Below are 18,025 nucleotides of genomic sequence, written 5' to 3'. Positions count from 1 at the left end.
GTAGCCCACGACATATTGAAAGCCTTTGATTTATGGCCAACTAATCTTTTAAGGTATTAACTAACTGAAGGAATGTTGGCTATGGAGTCTTTATTATCCACCTGAACAATCATGGAATAACATTTGGCTCGAGCCAATGTTTCATGTTGGATCTCAAAGCAAGAAGTCCCCGCCTGCTGTAGTGTCTCCGACCCCCAGTTCACTTGCAGAGATATCATCAAAGCAATTTCTAACTGATTTGCTTCGGTACATAAAAAGCCTTCAAATTAATAGCACATTTCCCATGTGCAATCCCACAACGGGGGCAGTTTTCAGGGGCTTGGGCACCGCTTTGTGGAAAGTCCAAGAGCCTTTGCTTTGTTTTGTTTTGTCTTGTTTCCCCCTGAATGGAAACAAGAATGCTGACAGGGCCTTTTTTCTTATTTTCAATGCAATTAGTATGAGTGTTGTTAATTAACTGGAGTGGTAACTTCAAAAGGTCAGAGGCAGGGCTATCATAGAGTTTGAGATTCTTATGGCCCTTTGTAAGGCTCAACTGCCCCAGGCTGAGAAGGACATGCCAGCAACCCTCCTTCTCCCAATTTGGGAGTTCCTGAGAAATTGACACACACTCCTCATGGTTTGCAGGCGAGTTTCTTAAAAAGAAAATCCCCAAGTTGCAACAGTAGCAAAATAATAGAGTTAGAAAGGCTGTATAAGGCCATGGGGTCCAACCCCCTGCTCAGTACAGGGCTCCCACTTAAACCATCCCTCTCAAATGGCTGTCCAGTTGCATCTTGAAGGCCCCCACTGTGGGAGAGCCCACCACCTCCCTAGGACTTTTATTCCATTGCTGTACTGCTCTCATAGTCCAGAAGTTCTCCCTGATATATAGCCGGAATCTGGCTTCCTGTCACTCAAGCCCATTATTCCATGTTCTGCACTCTGGGATGATCAAGAAGAGATCTGCCCTTCCTTTTTGTGGCAAGCTTTCAAGTACTTGAAGAGCGTGATCACATCTCCCCGCAGTCTTCTCCAGACTAAACATGCCCAATCTTTCCATCTCTTCTCACTGGGCTTTGTTTTCACTCTCCAGGTCATCCTCATTTCCTTCCTCTGAACCCTTTCCAGCTTGCCTGCATCTTTCTCAAGCTGCTGAACTTAGCTTGAGTTGGGAAGCTAACTAATGTCAAAAAAAGACTCAAAGGGGATTTATCTAAAGTCTGCCTGGGAGTCACATCTCCTGACTTAGGATTAAGTGCAAAGGTTGACTCTGACTAGTCAGTAACGCTGGCCCAAACTGGAGAACATCGATTTTCTGTTTACATCCCCTAAGAGTACATGACTAGGTGAGCTCTAGCTTCCAAATTCTGAGCCAACTCCCATACATACACACTCCCACCCATGTGGCATGAGATACGCTCATCCTTGCTTGTGAATTGTTGCTTTTAACCTTTGGTGTGTTTTCCTTATTCATTCCCAGTAGCCGTAGGAAAACACTCCACGCATGCCTAGAAAACTGATTTTTTTTCTTTTCCACTGTGAAAAGCCTTAGTGTACAAAGCATGCTCCAAGCCTTGGGCTGTTGTGGCTGTTTTTCTAACACCAGTCCTCTCTGTAGAGTCAGAAAATGCCACAAAAGGTAGCAGCGGGTCTCCACCGGGCCCACAGCAAAAAAAAAAATTGTTGCAGTGGCCACTTGCTAGCTCACTGCTTTCCCCCAGGGAAGAGAGGATGCGGCGTCTCCATGGGTGAGAAACTCCCATACAAGACACGGTTTTGTTGTCACACATTTGGCTGCAAACGACACCACTCCAGATTCCTGGCATTCCAAATCAGCAGCCATGAAGTTCACTGCAGATGTTTAGAAAGGCCCTGAGGGTACATTTGCATGGCAGCCGGCCCAATTTGTTTCTCCGTCTCGCTTGGCAGATTTCTCCCAGCTAGGTGTGCGTAGCCGCAGCACCAGCTCTCGGTTGTCGTGGAAATCTGGCAGATAACAACAGCAGCAGCAGTCCTCTGCACATCTCTCTGGGAGGACTTCCATGGGGTTCACTCCTGATTTGCTTGCATAGAATCACGCTGCTAGAACTTGAGTGCATCTGTGGCATTCTGGCTTGGATCCACAAGAAGTCCACGCATGCGAATCTCAGCAACTCCGCATTAAACATGAGCACTGAGCGTGGCAATTCAGATCTGCATCAAGAGAGCCTCAAAAGAGCCTGGAGGGGTGGGGGATTCTGACTGGAAGAAATCTTCAGTGTTCCTAATTTCAGTTTGCCTTTCGTCATGAAATCTTTAACCATATCTGGCAGGCAGGCATAAACTCAGAGGCAGGAAAACACGAGCCTAGAACCCTGCACCCTTGCTTTTGTCTTCATCCAAAATCCCACGTATCCCTGATATGTACAGAAAATGCACGTGCACAAGAACGTGTCCCTTCTGAGCTGCGCACAGCCAGGGCCTTGTGGCCAGGTTGATGGTGTGTGTGCCCCGGCACATACAACTGGGGGCAAGATTTGGGCTGCTGGGTACATGCTGCGCACATCTAAGGTCTCCTTTTCCTTCCCCCTTTCCCTCCCCCTCTCTCATTGGTCATCAGTGTGTGTTTCGAATGGAAAAACCTACTCCCACGGGGAATCCTGGCATCCCACGCTCCGATCCTATGGAATTGTGGAGTGCGTGCTGTGTACTTGCAATGTCACCAAGCAGGAGTGCAAAAAGGTGTCTTGCCCTGAGCAGTATCCTTGCACGCAGCCAAAGAAGATCGAAGGGAAATGCTGCAAAGTCTGCCCAGGTAGGAATTGGCAAGGATTTAGAGGGGATGTTCCATGACTCAGGCTGAGCCTCCTGAGCAACGAAGCTCTGCCGGTTTCCCCAGGGCGAGCCCCATAACGCCGTGGGCCTTACACCTGAGTAAGTATGTATAGCTTTGCACTGCCGTGGTTGGCGCATGGAAAAATAACCGCCCTGTGGTTCTTTGCTGGTTTAAATTTTGTTTCAGCCACTAGGGTGGAACTTCATGCAGTTTTAGACAAAAGGAAGTTGCGTCATTCCAAGCTTTCTCCAGCCGGCCATGGCAAGGCAGCCATCCGTTGTGTCCACCTGCAAGGTCCTGGCTGCATTGCCATGTGGAGCAAAGACGCCAAGAGGGTTGCTTCCTCCCACCTGCTGGGCCATGGCAAGCCAGCCTGACTTGCTTGCTTGCCCTCACTAGCCAGGTTCCGGATCACATCAGCCCAGGTGGGCCGGCATGTTGGGAGTGGCTTATTGGATAATTTGGCTTGCTGCCGCTCCCCACAAGCCATGCCCCCCAAGTTCACAGGATGTGGCAACCTGCAGGGACAAGAGTCATTGAGTGGGTCTTGCTGGGACAGGCAGCGGGCAAGTGAAGCGCCATGGCTTATTCCTTCTCCTGCAGTCACGCGCACCCCGGGAGAGGGACACCCAGAGAGCAGGCGACCGGCCCTGCATTGCCTCTCTCTGCATTTTGCCATTGCCTTTCCCCCACTGGAACGATGGTATTATAAGCACAGAAGATTTAATTTGTGGGCAGTGCGATTTGCCATGTGTTCCTTGGAGAAGAGGGGAGGGGACGGCTCGATCGATCCATCTGTCAAGGAGGTGACACTTTATTCCCTCTTGCAGAAGAAATCGAAAGCCATACTGCCGACAGGAAGGTCTATTTCTGCGGTGAAGAGACCCTTCCAGTCTATGAAGCTGTGCTCACGGAGGAGGGGGGAACCCTCCGAAAAATAGCTGTGGAAAGAAATCAGGCATCACGGGTGGAGATCCACGTGTGGACCATCCGGGAGGGTAAGCTGAGTGCATTCTCCTTCTGTCATCAGTCCGGGCAGAGATGGCGAGACAGCTGTGTTTGGGGGCAATCCGATACAGAATAGGTATTCATGTATTTATTCCTGGATGTATAGCCCATTTTTTTCCCACGAACTCGCAGCTTACATCCTTCTCTTCCTCCTGCTCTCAATCTTAGCCCAACAACCCTGTGGGATAGGTTTTGAAAGTCTGTGACTGACCCAAAGTCACACAGCTGGATCCAGGCTGAGTGGGGACTCGAACCCAGGTCACCTGCGTCCCTGACCCATCCTCTTCACTGCTGCACTGCACTGGCTTTCACAGCCCTGCTCAGATTTTTTCAAATGTAATTAAGAAAGAACATCCTACAGGACATCTCTGGCCACAGGGTTGCTGCTTAAAAAGATATGACATAAAAGGAAAGAGGAATGCGGAGGGAAGAGCAGGGGATAATTCTTTTAGGAGGGCTGCTGGCATGATGCCTGGCAGTCTGACTCTCATGCGGAGGGCTATGCTGACCCAGATTCGGGGTAGAGATCAGGGAAAGTTTCCTCGCTGTCAGAGCAATGTGACACTGGAACCAGCTGCCTAGGGAGGTGGTGGGCTCTCCCACACTGGAGACATTCGAAAAGTACCTGGACAGCCACCTGGGTGGGATGGTGCAACTTGGTGTCCTGAAAGAGCAGGGGGTTGGACCCAGTGGCCTTCTGGGCCCCTTCCAGCTCTACTAGGCTCTGAGGAAGGGCTGGGCATTAAATCATTAGATCCCTTCACTTGCCATCAGCATTTAGGGAAAGTTAAGGCACGCTGAAAATCCAGATGATGCTTTGCATGCCGCAAAGTTGCGATTCCCCTGCAAAGTTGTTGTTCCCCTGCACAATCAAGGAATGTGAGACCCGGAGCCAGGAGACATGGTGCAGGCCCTCTCCCAACCTGCTCTTCTGCATTGCCGCAGGTATCCTGAGCCATTTTGATACAGAGACGGTATCCAAGGAGGCGTTCATGGAACTGCCCCACTTCAAGCAGATGACGAGGACCACTCTGAGTAAGTCCACCCTACTTATCGTGATCGCTCAGCATCAGAATATTTTCTATGAAACCACCTTGCCTACCCACACCTGTGCTAGCATCTTCAATCCACAGGAATTTCTGCTGGTTTTGTGGGAATTAGTCCTAGGGAAGTCTGCATAGGACAGCAGCCCTAATCTACTAAGGGTGCCAATTTCTGTGTGTTGGACACAAAGGAGCTTTCCATCTCCTCCATCCCTGGGCAATGGTTGCTGCACATCTCTGCAAATGCCTACTCAGAAATTAGCCCCACTGAATTCAGTGGGACTGGCATCCAGGTAAGGGTCTCTAGGATTGCACGGCGATTGCAGTAAATGCACCGTTGTCCTCAGATGTTTGTGTTCTGGAATGTAACACTGAATCCTCTGGAGCAGCACTTTCAACAAACGAAACAGATCTTTTATTCCAGCACAGCCACTGGGGTTGCAGCCAGTGTTAATCTAACATTTCACTGGATTTATTCTGTGTTGGACTAACACTTGGAACATATTCTGACCTTCATGTCATGAGTGTGAATCACACCACTGTTTGTATGGTCAATTATACTAGGAAAACAACCCCTTGTTTCATTTTGACCAGTTTGTTTACATGGCCAGTGAGCAAATCAAGAGCTGAGGTCTACTGGGAGTTCAGAAGTACTGCCAAGCTCAGGCACTCTTAGCCCATCTCTCATCAGCTCCAAAAATCTCTGAGATGAAGAGATGGGTGGAATGCACAGTTCCTCGGACCCAAGTGGAAACCTGACCTGAGGTATTTTGCAAGGGCTCCGTCACCCAACAGCTCCTCGCTGGCTTGCCAGAGGCCATTGCTCTTAAATTACGAACTTGGAATTTTTCGCAGTGTAAGCCAAACCTTAGAGTGACCCTTCAGAGATGCCTTCAAGTGAGCATGATATGAAAAGGAATGTCTCCCTCGTGGTCTCAAGATTCACCGTAGAGCATTCCGTGTGCTCAGCCTGAGTTGAGTGTGGGTCGTGGGTGGTTGTGAAACATCAACTGTGGGTTGTGGTTGAGAGGTGGCTTATCAGATCATCTGAACCCCGCTGAAATAAACCCCTGCACTGAACAGCCCACAGTTCATGACTCAGCAACAAGCCATGGGCTCTCTTCATGTGTCGTTCTTGCTTCAGCCATGCCTTGTTAGCACAGCTGGGTTCAGACCACATGATAACCTACATTTCACCAACAACCCACAATTTACCAGTTATCCCCATTCAAGTCTTACTGAACCTGCATGTGTGTGTCTGAACCCAGTTTATGTGGGCTGCCTTTAAGCCCCCTGCAGAAACTGCAGCTAGTGATGTCCCTCGGTCATCTTGTCACACCTGCCACCTCTTTGCTACCAGGCCAGGTTTAAGATTCTGTTACTGGGGAATAACATCCTCATCTGCTTGAGAACAGGTTGTTTGAGAAGGCACTCTCTCCCTTACTGCTGCATCAGTGGAGAAGGTGCATCTGTCTATTCCACAGTGGACCGGATTCTATTCACAGTTTACTCAGAGTAGAACTTTTCTTGTACTGCAGGGGTTGAAACTATGAGCCTGGCAGCCAAATCTACCTCCATCCCTCAGTCCTGAACCAGCCCTTCAGGGTGTGTCAAATAGCCATGCCCTCTCTAGTGGCCCAGTCCCTTTTCTCCCGGGTTTTTACCCCATTTTGAAGGACTGAACTGCCACTTTTCCTAGGACTCAGTTCCCAGCAGTAGGGGCTTCAAGCTAAAATATGAGAAAAGGATCCAGTGGAGAGAAGGAGAATCTTGTAAGGCACCTGGAGTTCCTTGTAAAAGGAAGAGAGGTGTGGTATAAGTGTAAAGTAGCAATAATAACAACTCAGTGCGCATGTAATACACTTAACTAGTTAAGGATGCAGGCTGAAAAGGTGATGAAGCTCTGAAGGGAGAAAGAGCAGCCCACCGCCTCGAAATTACAAGCGCACCCTGCATTTCCTCTGCAATACTCCGTGACTGACTTCAGATTTCCATGCTACGCGATAGTGAGGCATTGGGATGATTCAGAATTCACAGTTGTTTTTGGCCAGATGTTTGCAACTTTGATCCCGCGAAAGAATACAGACCCGGACGGAATGGTGCCCTCTTTGCTCATGGCCACTTTATGTTATAGTCTTCCAGTTACAGACCTGGCCTGTATGAACCAGCAAGACCCAAACGGGGCGGAGGGTGCTGTTTATTTGTTTGCTTGTTTTTGCGGCGGGGGGGCATCAGTCTCTTAAGGAAACCATGCAAGCATGAATGGCATCTTCTCCTCAATTTGGAACCAGATGTCGTGTCTTTGTTGTCCTCTCTGCTTGGAAGCTGATTTTCCCCTGCTTTTTTGTTTGTCTGTTTTAGGCCAGTGGAAAATATTCAGCGAGGGAGAAGCTCAGATAAATCAAATGTGCAAAAGCCGAGTATGCAGGACTGAACTGGAAGATCTGGTAAAGGTTTTGTATCTTGAGAAGTCTGAAAAAGACCACTGTTAAGAGAGCACTGGAGAGGGAAATGTGAGAAAAGCGGGACAGACACGGATCTGCCACTGGACTGTGGACGTGTTTTGCTTGTCTTTCCAGTGCCCTAAAAACCAAACTTATAACGCCAATATTCATCTCATTGCTGCTTTGTGCATAGATCTGTGTCAGGCCTTTAAATATCTCCCTGAATGACTAGGAGGTTCTGTATTGCTGACTGGAGAGGAAGGACGGGTTCTCATTTCACTTCAAAGGGTCCTTGCTTCAAGGCTTTGGAAAGGTTCACTTTGGCAAGTGTCTGATCAGGAGAAGGCCAAGTGGATGGACCGAAGTCAGCAACGACAGAGTCTCCTCTCCTGAATGCAAGTTTTGAATGACTCGTGTGGATTGTTGTGTTCCTCACTGGAAAAGAAAACACAAAGACAACTCTGTTGGAGAGCTGGAAAATGTAAAGTTAGGTTTCAGACTGATGACACACGGCATACTATCATGTGTAATTGTGCCTTTACGCCTTCCCACCCACCCTTTTCTTTTAAGCAAAGTAGGTTTGGGAGCTGTTACAAATAGACAAGGAGGAGAATAGCATAACCTTCATGAAGATAGAGCTGGAATCCCTTAGAGGGGAAATTACTGTGGAAGGTGTCCTGGGCTGAAAAACAGCTGATGGCGGAAGGGTTAAGCTGTCCCTTTCCCCCCACGCTGTCCCCACTCTAAATCTCCTTCACTTTCCAAAGCAACGTCGCCTTTGGAAAACTAGCAAAAGGCAGCCTCGCACGCACTAGCATGGAATGTGTACTTGGCCCCCGAACAGCCGAATTAGCCACCTTCGTTCTTTTTTTCCTGTCCCCGCCCCCTCCCCCCGCAGAGTTTGGGAGAAAGGCTCATTTTTACTGGCTTGCACGTTTCTGTGCTGTCGATACATCCTGGGAAAGAAATGTGAACAGCTAGGACAGTGCAGCTAGCCCAGAGCTGTATTCCGGTGGTCCCTCGTTCCGCAGGCCTCGCTCTCGCAGGGCTGCCTTTACGTAGCCACATCGCGGGAGCACGGAATGGCCCTTTATGGTTGCAATTCTCTGCTGCAGTGAATGCGAGCTATTATACCGCTCACACAATTAGCCACTGCAGGATGTTTTATGGAATAAAATAGCAGGCATGGGTCTCATAGGGGAGGGGCTGCCGCCCTTTGCATGGAGCACATTCCCTGATCTAGATGGGGACTGAAGCAGAGGAGTAAAGCTCTTGCGCTGCTCCTCTCTGCTATTTTAAGGACAGCTGCTCACACACTCGCAAGCTGGTCAGCCTTCACTGCAAGAGTCGCAGCCTGCACCCGCACCTACCCTTTTAACTAGGCCAGCTGCAGCATCGTGCATCGGTGGATACGTATCTGTAGCATCGCAGTGGTACTATTGGCACACATCGTTCTGCTCGGGGAGGAGCTGAGAGGAGGTGCTTTGGCCCATGTGGTGCCCAACAAACTTATAAGAGGAGGCGAGAAGGAGGGACGGAGGGGGAGAACAAGGACACATTAAGGCAGGACCCTTGGCTCCATGATGGAGCACACCCTAAAAAACACCGGCCGCAGCACTGGCTCCAAGGTTTCGAGGCCCTCTGGGCAAGACTCCTCCATGAGCACCTCCCTCAGGTGCAAGGGTGGGGTGGAGGGGACCCACAGCAGGTCGGAGGGGGCTCCCAGGAAGGATGCTTGATCTCTGAAGGGTCACGGTCCCTCCCTCTGCCTCCCAAGAGTTTTGCTTTTGCAGATGCAGGGCTGGCACCTGGGTTGTCAATCCAGACTGTTGCTCTCGGGAGAATATAGCTGCACATGTTTCTACAAGTGTGGGTCGCTCGCACCCAAGTTTCCTTTCTCCTCTTCATTCCCTGTCCCTTTCCCCTTGAATGTCATGTTTTTAGACAGTAAGCCCGCAGGCAGGAGCTGCCTTATAAGCCGCCCTGGGACCTTTCTGGCTGGAGAGTAGGGTATGAATGTGATTAAAAAATCATTCATTCATAATAAACAGGCTAATAGGAAATAACTTCCAGAAGCTCGCATTGCTTCAACTCAGAAAGAGATGCCCTCCTTTTTCATTCATTACTCCACAGAAATTCAAACAAACCGATCAAGCTCATTTAATTGCATAATAAAAAAAAAACCAGTTTGCATAATCTTGGGAAAGGGCGTGGCTTGGATGGGGCGTGGCTTTGAAGTGTGGCTCTGCCTATCGTGAGGGGACCCCCACTTCTACATTTGCCGCTGCCCCACTGCTCAAGTGACTGCTTCTCTCTCTCTCTCTCTCTCTTTTTTTTTTTTTTTTGCACATTTTTTATTAAGATTTTAAACTAAAAACTAAAAAAATCAATCCTCAATTACATCGGACATACTGGGTCAGCCCCCTATAACATATCTTTTTAACATTCTATAATCACATTCAAATCGATTTATAAAAATTTAAAGACATCTTTAAATCTAAGCCAAGTCCCGTTTCGCTAGCCAATCATAAAAAAAGTCCCACGTTTGATAGAAGTCAGTATCTTCTCAAGTGACTGCTTCTCACTGACCGTGTCCCCAGCTGCTCTTCCTCCGCTTCCTCTTTCCCATCACTGCTAGCACTGCCTCACTTCCCAGGTGAAGGGCCGGTGAGGAAGCACCTGGGGCCACCTGCTCAACCTCCTCACCTGCAGCACTCTGGACAAGAGGCAAATACGAGCAAGGAGGCTGCAGTGGTGGAGAAGAGGGACCTGTCCAGGGGACCTTTGCTGAGCTGTGGGCTCCTGGCTGTGGTCCAACCATCCCCTTGGTGGTGGTGTGTGTGGGGGGGGTCCTGTCCAAAGCCATGGAAAGCTACTGTAGAAAAGGCTCGACTTGTTGGGCCAGTGGTTCGGCCCAGTGGAACACCAGGACACAGCAATGGCTTCTGCATATCAGGTGCTCCCTGGGCTATTAAGAAGTAGCTTTCGCAAGCCCAGTGCAGGATGCTAATTCGACGCCATGGAGTCCAGTCTACAGGGCTGTGCTTTCCAAGTGCACATCTCTCCCAGGGTAACTTAGTGAGCATCTAAGATCCAGATTTAGTAGGCAAGGCAGTGCACCGCCTTCTGAAAATGCACCACTGAGCGGAGAGATGGGGTGGAAGATTGTTGGAAAATGTACACTCCCTGTTATTATATCTACTATTTTTGAAAGAAAGATGAACTTCCTTTTGTGTTTGTGGTAAGACAGGCGGGATGTAAGGTCATGTATTTATTTGTATCATAACAACTTTTTAAGAAAAAGGAGAAGCCAGTCTAGTGAATTTGCTTAAGATTAACGAATACACCCCATAGCTGGTTGGGTTGGGTTGAGCAGTCCTTTACCCACCCTGCTCTTCCCAAGATGCATACTTGTAACGATTATTTATGTACTTGTTCTTTCATTTTTATAAGATAATAAACTTGAAGGTGTTCTAAACAGGAAGGTTTCCCTTTCTTGGACTGGAAGGAATGTGTGTTTCATTGTCTTCCTGTTTCATTTGCATGAAAATGAAAAGCTTGTTGCTTTTATATCCCAAGGAACCCAAGGTGGTGTGTGAGCTCCTCCTCCTCTGTTCTGTCCTCAGAACAACCCTGTGAGGTAGGGTAGGCTGAAAGTCAGTGACCAGTCCCAAGAGACCTAAACCCCAGTTCAGCGCTGTATCTGCCATACCAGGCTGGCTCTCCATGCTTACGAACATAGGAAAAGTGGCTTTTATTTGGGGGCATGTGATTTTGATCCTAGAGGTAGTGTCCTGCCAATGCCACTGGTAGCTGTTGATCATCTTGCTTTTGACATCTTTGCATCATCTGCATAGCTCTACATGGACCTCACATGTCAACTCACCTTTGCTCAGCAGCCAGATGGGTGACCACATGCGGGAAGCCAAACACGGCTGCACTCAATGGCCTTAGAGGCCCCTCTCAGCTCTAATTCTGTTCTGTTCTAAGTCACTTGTCTTGGGGCGAAAACTTCACTTTCCCATTAACCCAGAACATGAGCCTGAGACCATCAAGATGAGAACCACCACACCTTCACCACCCCGTTAAAGGCGAAACACAGTGTTTCAGAGGGCATAGATTTTGGCCGATTTGCATAGTGCGAGCAGTAGCACGGTGGTGGTGCTAAAACTCTCCCGTCTTCCCCTTCTCCTGCAGCAAACCTTTGCAGAGTCCCTCCATTTCACCCAGTCCCAGTCCTCACGACATCCTTGGAGGCTTGGGGGCATCGACACCGAGGCCGTGCAAGAGGGGATGAGAGCACACCAACTCTGGGCTGCAGAGCGGCGACTCAAAAGCCTGCTTTTCAAGCTGCTGGGTACAAGCATCCCTGCGGGTGGAAGGTTTATGTGCCAGGCCTGGCCTGCGTTGTAATTTTAGGATCAGGATTCCTTCCCCCCACCTGTGCAGTGTAATGTGTTTCTCCTTCATCATAAACCAGTCTGCAAAAAGAGCCTTTATACTTAAATCTGACACATTTGCTCTTTTATGTTTTGGGGCAGATCTTTTTCTTACTCAAGGGGAAATTGCACAAGGACTTCATACAGGTGCAATAGTTTTTTGGACCAAAGCAGCCCAGAGTGGGTCCATTTATTAATGGGTTAAAAGGACAAGGTTTCCTAGAGCCAAAGTAGTGCCTATGCCACTCACCCAGAGGGTAGCTGAAGGTTAGATTTTTATTTATGATTTATGACTGGGATCACCACGCACTGGGAGGGGAGACAGAAACACACACAAGGGGTATTTAAAAGGAAGGAAGCCTCCACTGATGCCAGTGGAATGTTATTTTTCTCTTTATAACAAGCCCACCTCTTCAGGGGCTGGAACGGGGCTGGGGGAACTGTACTAGTGGGGGTTTAAAGGGAAATGTGTACAGGTGTGTCTCTGGGTTGGATTTTGCTTCTGCTCTGTGGTTTTGCAATTCTCAGCACAATCCAACACATTTCTGCTAATCTTGTAGAGCTCAGAGGATTGCAACTTTCTTCCTGAATCGAACCACAGGCAGCCCTTTGGAAAGCCGTGTGTGCTTGTTTGGGAAGGGGTTGTGTTCCAATTCATCTTCAATATCCCACAAGCAAACACTTGAGCCTTTCTCAGCATCTTTTCCCTTTCCTGAAAGCAAAGACGCAACCTGATTAGTGTGTCTAGAACACGCACACCCAAAGACAGACGTGAAACCAGAGAAATACTACCAAAGGCAGCATTAAAAAGCAATACATCTCCTGAATCAGTGAAGCCCGGTGTTGCCGGGCGATGCTTGCATCCACGGCAGCTGTAAATGGAGTGTGGCCAACAATGCAATCAGCTCCCTGCCCTGGCTAATGAGCCCCTTTCCTTTATTACATTTTTATAGACCTTTAAAAGCAACCTAGCAAGGATTGTACGGTCCGTCTGTCTCCCCAGACCTCCCTTTCCAAGTACCAGCAGCCCTAACACCTTTCCTGGAGACCTGAATCGTGTTTAATGAGGATGAGGGGTGAGGGTTGGCTGGTAGAACATGAAAACCCAGGAAAGCAACCCATGCTGCACTTCCCCACCCCTCCTCCTCCTCCTCCTCCTCCCCCCACCTTCCCAAAAAGAGAGAAATTGAGAGGAGGAGGCAACTCTCTGGCCAATTCAACACAGTTAAAAGCAATGCCTCCACTGGCCCATCCCTTCCCTCCCCTTCCCTTCCCTCCCTTCCCTTCTCCCCGACTGCATCATTCCATAAATGTTTGCCTGAAAACCAAATGCAGAAGATGCCACCCACAGAAGGGAACTGACCCTCTTGCCTGCACTCGAATCTCCCACGCACCAGCATTTCCACACAGGTTCCCTGCAGCATGCAGCTGTCCTTTCTCTTCATTTGACAGAGCAGATTCCAAAAGGAGAAGAATGGGAAGGCCAGATTTCTTTTCCCCCAGTTGCAAACCCTGAACTACTCTGAGGCACTCCAACAGCAACGGATTTGAGATAAACATCTGCATTCTTTTCATGCCATGCTCAGTTCTGCGCAGTGGATAATTTTGCCCATCCAGGGCTGGATGGCTCAGGTTCAGGGTGAGGACAGACAGAATCATTTGACACGGGGCAGAATAAATTCTCCCACAGCAGCACATCCCAGCTTCACAGCTTGACTTGGCCACGTATGTAGCTGTGATCCTGGGCCAGGCAATCGCCCTTGCACTCGCCCTTCAGGCAGGCTGCCCACCACCAAAACTTATTATTTATTACATTTATATGCCCCCTTTCCTTATTACAAGGAACCCAGGCTGCTTACACAATCCACCTCCTTCTCTCTATTTCTATCCTTACACCAACAAGGAGGCGGGTGGGGAGGAAAGGTGTTTGGGTGGGCAGGGATGGGGACAGGGTCAGGAGGAGAGAGAGAGAGAGCCCCAGAAATAATTTTTCCTTGTTCTTCCCCAACCTCCTTCCTTGCCCTCCAAAGCAACGTCCCAGGATGGGCTTAAAGGCCTGTCCAGGGAAATTCAACATAGGCGGAGTGCATTTTCTGACTGCCTTTTTCTGACTTGCCAACTGCGGCCCAGGAGAGCAGAGAAATCTTAGAAGCTGGGCAGCGCAAGCACTGGCTGGCCCTTTGTTACAAAGCTCTGCCCCCGAAAATCAGGGCATATTTCCCGAGACTCTTTGTCACGGCTTTTGCACCTTGGTTCCTTTGCTGTGTGGCTGGTTTGTAAATTAGTAAAACAAACAAAGAAAATAAATCTCTAAAAATATGAAGGCTTGTCTCAAGAAGGGTGTTTCAGACAGGAACAGCTGAAATTGTTGGCCGGCACTGTGTGTTGAAAATAGCCGTTCCTCTCCGAACACCCTTGTACATTCCAGAAAATCAGCTCCCCTTACACTAAACAAAAGCAAGTTATTTAAATTGGCCCTTCTTCGCTTATATTTGTTTCCTTTCCTCCACAAAAATGAAGCATAATTGGGCTGCTTCGGTCTTGTGTATCTTTGGCGGCATCTATCCTTCTCGGAGGAATGTCCAAATCCAATGGCAAAACAGAAAGAAATCCTGGACGGGCCTTTTTGTTTTGATTTGTTTCTGAAGCTATAACTATGAAAACAGTCTGAAGAGAACGCATGCTGAGAGGCTGCAAATAAAGGGAAGAGTTCAAAATGCCAAGGCGCACAACACACCACATGATTAGACAGAGAAAAGTCCTACATTTCCCAGCATTCCCCAACTAGCATGCTAGGGAATGCTGGGAGCGGTCTTTTTTATGTGTATATATATGCATACTGTTGCTCCCAAGGGGGGCAGTCCTGTCACTCCGAGACCTAAAGGATCCAGCAGCGAGTCTCCTCCCAGAAGGGCAAAGAGAGAGCTCCAGCCACAGAAGAGGTGGTCCAAATGCATCATGGGAATGCATCCTGCCAGCCGTCACAGAAAGCGGTGCAATGGATTCCCCTCCTGCGTTTCAAACTCCAGCCTCAGATAGCAGGGTGGATTCTGGGCAGACCAGTGGAATGGACCTACTAGATTCAGGGCCCACATCCACGCTGGCAGGGAGGGAGGTCAGATGAGTTCAGGGGCCCACACAGCCTGCTTGGGCAGAGAGGCAGCAAGATCCCAGCATTCCTGTTCGCCTGCTGGAAGGGCTTAGATCTAGGGCAGGAGCGGGCAGCCTTGCAGCCCTGTGGGCACAGCCTGGCAGTGGAGAAACTGGTCTCGACGCAACCATTCCCAGGCTGACATGGTTGGACAGACTCGGAAGACCAGGCTTTCATTGAAGTCAGGTAGCTTTTGATCAGTCCAGTAAAAAAAGAAGGAAGAGCCTTCTCATTAAAAGGAAGAAAGGAGCAGAGGGTCTTGGAGGCCCACTGGGGGCTGTGGACACCATGGCTGGCTGGCTAGTCCATAAGACTGCTGCCCAGCCCAACTGGAAGGAAGCTGCAGAAACGCAGAAAGTGGGCTTTAGCCGGAACGATGAAGGAGCTGTCTGTGGTCCTGAACCCTAAGCCCCTTTATTAGGCTCAGCAGCACGGACTGCGCATGAAAAGTTCAAAGGGTAGTCTGGAGTGGATATTCTTTCCCAGTAACATAGAAGGCATTAAACATACATCCATATGTGCCCTCCCACCCCTTGAGATCGGCAGCAGAGGCCCTTCTCTGGGAGCCCTCCGTGAAGTTCATTAGGAGGGTGAGTACCCAGAGGAGGGCTTTCTCTGTGGTGTGGCCCACCTATGGAATGCGCTCCCCAGAGAGGTCCGCCTGGCGCCATCGTTATTTGCTTTTCGGCGCCAGGCCAAGACCTTTTTATTTAAACAGCATTTTAATTGTTGATTTCATTTATTGATTTTAACAACTTTGGCCAGGATGTCTCCAATTGCATTTTATTGTATTAATGCTATTTATTTATTTGGAAGCCGCCCTGAGGCCTAGGCGAATGGGGCGGCGTACAAGTCCGCTAAATAAATAAATAAACTGCCTTTGGCAAGCAGATTTCTGCTTATGGAAACTGGTGGAAATGCCTTTCTGATTCATCAGAGATCTCCGCACTGATGGTAACCGGCCCGACCAGTCAGTGGATCCTCCGTTGCCAGTTTCTCCAAAGGTTTTTCTTGAAGAAACAGACCTGAGCTCAGGCTCAGCACCTCAGTAAGGGCTGGCACTGAATGGACTAGCTAAGTCTTGCCTGGCCATTCATGATCCCTGCATGAGCCAGGGATGCGGATGCTCGATTGTCTTGGGTGATGCCGGTCTGGAAGTGTGGTGCCAGTGCCTCCTTCGGGCCCTTCCTCCCCACACTGCTGGAGCAAAGCTTGCACAGCAGCAGTTGTGGGCAGCTTTGAAGCCCATCTCCTTCACTGTCCTAGGTACCTCTTGTCGGGCGTCCTACATAAGCCTGTCTCCTCCACGGCACCCCCTGGCTGATGCTGACTCCTTCTCCTAGAAGCTGTCATAGCGAGATAATATGATGCCAGACCACTGTTCTCCTTGCAGTGCCTACCTGACCACCCCTTTGGAAGCACTGTGTCGCAGTCTGGAGTGTTAGACTCCGACTCCAGAGGTACAGGGACCCCTCTTGTCCATGAAGCTCACTGGGTGACTTTGGGCAGTCCCAAACTCTCAGCCTCACCTGCCCACTGCCCAAGAGCAGGTGGGCTAGGAGGCCAGGGCATCAGCTGTCCCGCCTCACCACCATGTCGGCCCAGGCCAGAGCGAGGGGCAGAGACCATGCGGGCTGCCCAGCCGCCCAGCCCTCCGGAGGTCTACAGGCTGCCCACTGCTGGGACGGAGCTGTGTCTAGCCACTCAGGCTGCCTGGAGCCCCTCCTTTCGGCTGAAAGAGACAGCGGCTCCTCCAGAGCGAGGGAGAGGCTGTTCCTGCACTGTTGGTGCAAGACTGCCATCTAGCAACTTGACCAAGAACAGAGCCCGGAAGGCCAGGCTGTTCTTCCAAAGGCAGATCCAGCTGTTCAGTCAGTCACCTCCTTTTCCTTCCCAGCCTTGCATGTAGGGCCATCTTCCTCACTGGGAGCTAGCTTGATGGAACAGAGTAGGATGCAGGTCCGCATTCACAGGGCGGCTTGCAGGGCTCCCCCTCAAGCATCAGGAGCACTTCCGTAAGAGGCTGGGCTGCTTCCCTGCACCTCCCAAGTGTGGGGGCTGGAGCGAGGGGAGGGCTGCTGCCTTCCACGCAGAAGAGCCTCTGTCATCCTGAGGAACACGCCTGTCTCTGACCCTTGACCGCTCCAGCTGCCAGCCCATGTCCGCTGTCCTGGACTAGATGGACCCGGGTCTGCCATGGTAGAAGGCGGCTCCCAAGGGTCCCAAGATGCTGGTCTATGTCACAGCACAGACATGATCTTCCATGCAAGTCTCTGATCCAGAACATGAAGATAACAGCACTGGACTACCTTGCAGGGTTATTGTAATGCCGAGGAACAAGAAGTGCTTTGAGCACTTGACAAGTGTTATTTTAGAGCAGCCTACTTCCACCTGTCATCCCAACCATTCACCCTGCTGCTTGAGCCTGGTGGACATCGTAGTCCCAAATATCCAGAGGGCCCCCAGTTTGTTTGATTATTGAAAGCTTTTCTATCCCATCCCCTACAAATGCCTCAGGACGGCTTACCATAAAGTATTTACTGTAGGTCTTCTGTAAAGCTAATGGGTTACCTGTTTAAAACCAAGACTCCCCATCCTTTGTAAACGGCGGCAGAGGCCCTTCTCCGGGAGCCCTCCGTGAAAGACATTAGGAGGGTGAGTACCTGGAGGGCCTTCTCTGCGGTGGCGCCCCACCTGTGGAATGCACTCCCCAGAGAGGTTCGCCTGGCGCCATTGTTATTTGCTTTTCGGCGCCAGGCCAAGACCTTTTTTATTTAAAAGTTATTTTAATTGTTAATTGTTGACCATTGGGTTTTTATATTGTGCCAAGATGTCTCTGGATTTTTAAGGTTAATTGTGTGTATTGTTGTTGTTTTGTAAGCCACCCCGAGGCTCTTTGCGAATGGGGTGGCATAGAAATGTTTTTAAATAAATAAATAAATAATAAACGAAAGCAAAGTGGCATACTGTATTGTTCCCTATGTCATGCATTGCCAGACATCCTCCCGGGTGGAGAGGACACACCTACATCTCTGAATATGCTTCCCATGTCCATAGAACCTGCCAAAGCAATACTTTAGCTGCTTGTCATGTTCTCTTTACTGTGGCCGGTTGCTGCGACAACCATGGTGAGAATGATAGGG

At 49.6% G+C, this 18,025-nt stretch overlaps 1 protein-coding gene across 4 annotated transcripts in view; it reads left to right on the top strand.

The window, feature by feature from the left end:
• Positions 1 to 7,340, top strand: part of CHRDL1 (chordin like 1) — a 28,815-nt gene extending 21,475 nt beyond the window's left edge. For 2 of the 4 annotated variants that reach the window (XM_044427471.1, XM_044427468.1), the window contains 4 exons: positions 2,582 to 2,776; positions 3,604 to 3,795; positions 4,751 to 4,840; positions 7,210 to 7,340. In XM_044427471.1, the coding sequence (XP_044283406.1) occupies positions 2,582 to 2,776; positions 3,604 to 3,795; positions 4,751 to 4,840; positions 7,210 to 7,340 (608 nt within the window). The remainder of the gene's footprint in view (positions 1 to 2,581; positions 2,777 to 3,603; positions 3,796 to 4,750; positions 4,841 to 7,209) is intronic. The other 2 variants (XM_044427470.1, XM_044427469.1) reach the window with 2 other exon arrangements.
• Positions 7,341 to 18,025: the final 10,685 nt, after the last annotated feature.

Source organism: Varanus komodoensis, unplaced genomic scaffold (assembly GCF_004798865.1).
Source record: "Varanus komodoensis strain SLA01 unplaced genomic scaffold, ASM479886v1 scaffold18_3, whole genome shotgun sequence".
In the NCBI taxonomy this organism is placed as follows: domain Eukaryota; kingdom Metazoa; phylum Chordata; class Lepidosauria; order Squamata; family Varanidae; genus Varanus; species Varanus komodoensis.
The sequence above is the reverse complement of the archived record's forward strand: the minus strand, read 5'-3'. Positions and strand labels throughout refer to the sequence as shown.